This window comes from Penaeus monodon, chromosome 14 (assembly GCF_015228065.2).
Source record: "Penaeus monodon isolate SGIC_2016 chromosome 14, NSTDA_Pmon_1, whole genome shotgun sequence".
NCBI lineage: Eukaryota > Metazoa > Arthropoda > Malacostraca > Decapoda > Penaeidae > Penaeus > Penaeus monodon.
Window position 1 is genome coordinate 43,759,559 of NC_051399.1, and position 5,000 is coordinate 43,764,558.

The window sequence follows — 5,000 nt, forward strand, 5'->3', positions numbered from 1 at the left end:
TAAAGCGAAGGACGTGCATGACAGTGGTGCAGAATGCGTGACTGTGATGTCGTTTTTTGGGGGTTGAGAAGTCTAATATTCCCGATCATGATGTGTCTCTAGAGACGATTTGCTGAGTAAACATTTTATTTCGAGGAAATATGGGTGTGCCGTGTCGTATTCACATATCATATGTATTTAGAGTTCTTTCAAAGTGTTCAGAGAAGTAGTTTGAATACTAACGAAATTATTCTTTTCGAATATATATTTATTTTAAGCATCAAACCATAAGTTATTTCCTGATTAATCATAAATAAAATTTGGAAGATTTCAAAATATTGCCTCCATATTCAGTGAAATTAATAGAATGGGCGCATCATCTTTTTTTTAGTGTTTTCAAGGGACTGATAGTTTAACCTACTGTGTCCTACCATTGGCAATGGAATAAATTATAATCATTTGTATTTGTCAGTCTGTGTACAAGGTTGTGGAAAGTACTAATCAAGGGACACATTCAAAGACATGTCATGAGGAAAATTAACCATTATTAGTATTCTGTAAACTATCTTCTAAATAACAACTGTGATACTATAGCATGGTTACTTTGGAAATATAAAAATGATTGTAACATTGAACTGAAATTATATTTGTATTTGGTCTAATGGAAATAGGAAAAGCTACATGTTGCATTATTATTCATGTAAAAAAAAGATAATTTTCAGTACATATATTTGTAGAAAATATTGTTGAGATTAGTGGTTATCTCTAGCACTTTGTTTGTGCTGTTAGTAGAAAAAATATGGTAATGATATTTCATAATCATTATTATAGTTTTTTTTTTTTTTTTTTTTTTTTTTTTTTTTTACAAATTTGAAACAAACTATGTGATGTATGTAACAATTACATGATAGCTTCATTATTCAATTTTCTGTGACTCTGTAGACTACTTCAGGGAAACTAATTAAGATATAATCAATTTGAGGAAATATACTAAAATTGATCAAAATGGGAATATAGTATCCCTAAGGATTGTCTAGTTTGTGATCAGTTAAAAAGAAGGACAGGAAGAAAAATAGTTGCCTAGGGAAATATACCAGTGCTTTTGTCAGATTTCATAATCAGCCTTTTCAGAAAAAATGTGTCTGTTCTCTTTTATTTGGTTAATTTAAGAGATCAAAGAATATTTTAACATACAAAAGGTGTGTATCTCATGGATCTTTTTTCTTATAGCAAGTCAAGAGTATGTCTCTTGATGGAGAAGAGCAAGATGATGAACTGCTGGCCTTAGCAAGCATATATGAGGACTCTTTTGTCTCAGCGTTGGATCATGATGCAGAGGCAGACTTGGCTGTGAAAGATGAGGTTTTAAAAGGAGGAGAACTTGCTATACACTTAGACTTACCTCCTGAGTTCTCAGTACTTTCTAAAAGAGTGGGGGATAATGGTAAGTTAGATTCTGAAAATTGTTTAATGATATATTACAACAGAGCTATTATTGTTGAAAAAATACTATTTGTGTATATGGCATATGTTTAGTATTATTTAAGGAAACTGTACTTTACAGCTGTTGCAGAAATTATTGTTGTTGAGACTTAATAAAGCTTTTATTTCACACATATATGATCAGTGATCTTCATATATACTAGTCTATGTTCAGTTGATTACAAGGATAATCCTCATAATTTATAATGAATCTCATTTAGACTTCCATATGATCATAAGTATCCATATTCTTTCCATACTGAATTTGTTGGTCTGCATAGTAAAAAGAATCCATATATGTATTCATAATTCACTGAATTTGTTGTCATATGTTTTTAGATAGTTTTGAGTTGCTTATATAAACATGGCTCCTGTTGATTGTAAGAAACTAAATACCACACATCCACTGTAGATACCATGCATTACTATAGAACATGTCAGTGGATTTGTTGATCTTTAAGTAAATTTGAGAGTATAAGGTGTTTGAAAAAGGGCTACTCAAGTTCATTGGATTTTTAAGGACTTTCACTTGATGTATGAATGATTCTCAGACAGGTTAGTTCCAAGGTAGTTTTGACAGTAGTGTTTAAAGAATGAATTGAAGCAACTGTTGTATGTTTTCTTAGCATACCTGGCTGTATTTCATTTAATAATCAAGGAGCATTACTGTAAATGTCAAGGGAGTAATGTGTGGGAAGTATGACCAAATCTAGATGAATACTACAATTTTAAGTTATATGATATAGTTTTAAAAGATACCATTATAAGTTCTTGCACATTCCACAGATGAAGTGCTTGAACAGAGGCTTGTGGTGGAACATTTGCCTCCACTCTACCTTCACTTCACATATCCCTCCACATACCCCTCGGAACATCCACCAAATTTCACACTCTCCTGCAAGTGGCTTAACCGTGCACAGGTAAAGTATATTCTTTTTAGTTAGTATTTAGCACTGCAACTGATTACTGTAGTTCACCAAAAAGCTTATCCTGGAAGACTTTCTTTTTGATAACTTGATGGAGCCTGGGACTTTAAATGATTTTAAATGGATTTAACACTTTACATTCAGTAATTATTTTATATTTGTTCCACTTCCAGTTAACTCAGCTCTGCACCCAGTTGGATGCTCAATGGGAAGAGAACAAAGGAAGTGTTATTATGTTCACCTGGGCCCAGTTCCTGAAAGACAGCAGTCTCGAAAGCCTTGGTTTTACTGATGAATTAGATTTAGATATTATTAAGCCTGTCCAAGGTGTGAACATTGGTGATGGGCCATTGCAACAGGAAATTCAGGGGGAAACTGGTGCTAATGGAGATGAAGGCAAAATCTGTGATAATTCCCTTAGTGATAATAGTGGTGAAACGGAAGGAGCTGCAGTTGTAACTGAAGCAAGACGAGGTAGCCTGAGCCTTGATTCTCGAACTATTCAGGACATTGCTCCAAATACAAATATGCTCAGATTGCTGCGTGACTATGATGAAGACATGAGAAGGAAAGTCTTCAGTAATAAGAATTTTGAATGTAAAGTTTGCTTTATGGATAAGCTAGGGAATCATTGTTTAGAATTCTGGCCTTGCCATCATGTATATTGCAAAGACTGTATGGCATCTTATTTTGAGGTGCAAATCAATGAGGGAAACATCAAGTTCCTCAGATGTCCTGAGGATGACTGTGAATCAGAAGCCAACCCAAAACAGGTGATTTTCTCCTTTTTTTTTATATTTCTTTAAGTTCTAATTTAGTTTGATTTGATTCAGTATATATTGTTGGTGGGAATTCAAGTAACAATTTTTTTTGTTATATTAACTTGGATGGTAAAAAATAATATTTTAGATTTCCTCCTTTTTTGCAGTACACATTTAAATTAAATCTTGATATTTATGTCATATGTATTACTCTTGTTGGTCAGAGTCTACAAAACAGCCAGCAAATAAATGATTGGATGAACTAAATTTATTCCTATTTGATTTATTATGATTAATATAATAAAAAAAAATACAATGACAAAACAATTTTATAGGTTCAAGAGCTTGTCTCAGAAGACATGTACAAGAGATGGGATGAAATGTTGCTCAACACTACACTGTCTGCATTGGGCGATATCCAGCCTTGCCCAAGGATGCACTGCCAGTACCCTGTGACTATAGAGGAAGGCCAAGGAACCTGTCCTTCGTGCAAGTTTGTCTTTTGTGGTTTGTGCAGGTGAGGTAATTGCTATGTTTTTTAGGGGCATGTGTGCAGTTAGGTCTCTTCAGGAATAAAGTGCCCAAGTTTAGCTAGGTCTTGTTCTTATTGCAGGGAGAATAGGGAAATCAAACATGGTGATAAGTGTAAGGTTTGTGGTTAGATTTCAAAATCTTCAAAAAAGATGTGCTTGTAACTTGTATAGAATATTTGACTGAGTTAATGCAGATAACAGATATTTTTTTAATATTGCATTACTGAAAAACTAACTGTTAATAGAATGCATGTTCTTATAGAAAACATATATTTTTTTATCACAGATTTGGATGGCATGGGATTGAGCCTTGTAAGCTGAAGAAGACTGAAGCAAGGCAAGCCTTAGATCTGTATGTAAGTGGAGACGATGATGCCAAACGGGAACTGGAAAGAAGATTTGGCAAGAAGTACATGGAAATGCTGATGAACGAATACCTTTCCCTGAACTACTTGGAAGAGAATGCAAAGCAGTGCCCCAAGTGCTATGCCAAGATTGAGGTGAGTCTTTGTTGTTGTTTTTATGTGAGAATTAGAATCAGTTATCTTTTTCCCCATTTTTCTGTCATCACAGGAGTTGACTGTAGATACTGTTGTTATTTCTGTGGTTACTGTATGATATTGTTGCACCTTCCCAAAATCAGGATTCTATATTGATAAGACAAAACACAGTTATATCTTTATGAATGGAAAGAAACTTAGTCTGTAAGCAGGATTTGAGAAGTGAACAAGATTGAATTTATATGATAAACTGGCACATTGATATATACTAGCACTATAAAGCATTATATTCCATAAAGCTACTTTCTGGGGTATACAGAGAGAAAGGGGGAAGTAATAAAGATCTAATTTTTCCTATAACAGAAAATCTCTGGTTGCAACAAGATGACTTGTCACCGTTGCAGAGTAGATTTCTGCTGGCTGTGTATGCTCTATTTAGACAAAGAACGTCCTTATGATCATTTCAACAAAGCGAATGGAGCTTGTTATGATAGGCTGTTTGAAGGTGTTGAGGATGAAGATGATGACTGGTAGTATGATTATTAAGGCCATTAGGAACTTAGAGTACTGTGATTAAGGAGAAAAAAAAAAAGACTTATGAAAATTGTCTTTAACCCAATAAATGGGGCAAATGCACTGTCCGCATGTAGTTTTCTTTTGTCAGTTTTGTATACACATAGCTGAGTTCAGAAGTACTTGGTCACCAATGAGTCAATTATAAGGCCTACCTGCCCTCACCTGTTTACCCTATTCCTTGAATTTTCTGGATTTTTTTTTCTACTACTACTATTACTGTTATTGTTATTGTTATTATTATTA

The 5,000-nt window shown here is 33.9% G+C and overlaps 1 protein-coding gene across 2 annotated transcripts in view; it reads left to right on the forward strand.

Moving 5' to 3' along the window:
- Positions 1-5,000, forward strand: part of LOC119581182 (E3 ubiquitin-protein ligase RNF14-like) — a 13,023-nt gene that overhangs the window by 297 nt on the left and 7,726 nt on the right. The window contains exons 3-8 of one of the 2 annotated variants that reach the window (XM_037929576.1): positions 1,210-1,423; positions 2,248-2,381; positions 2,561-3,160; positions 3,484-3,665; positions 3,968-4,181; positions 4,545-4,813. In XM_037929576.1, coding sequence (XP_037785504.1) covers positions 1,222-1,423; positions 2,248-2,381; positions 2,561-3,160; positions 3,484-3,665; positions 3,968-4,181; positions 4,545-4,715 — 1,503 coding nt within the window. In that variant the 5' untranslated portion in view covers positions 1,210-1,221 and the 3' untranslated portion in view covers positions 4,716-4,813. Of the gene's footprint in view, positions 1-1,209; positions 1,424-2,247; positions 2,382-2,560; positions 3,161-3,483; positions 3,666-3,967; positions 4,182-4,544; positions 4,814-5,000 lie in introns of those variants that run through there. The other variant, XM_037929575.1, reaches the window with a different exon arrangement.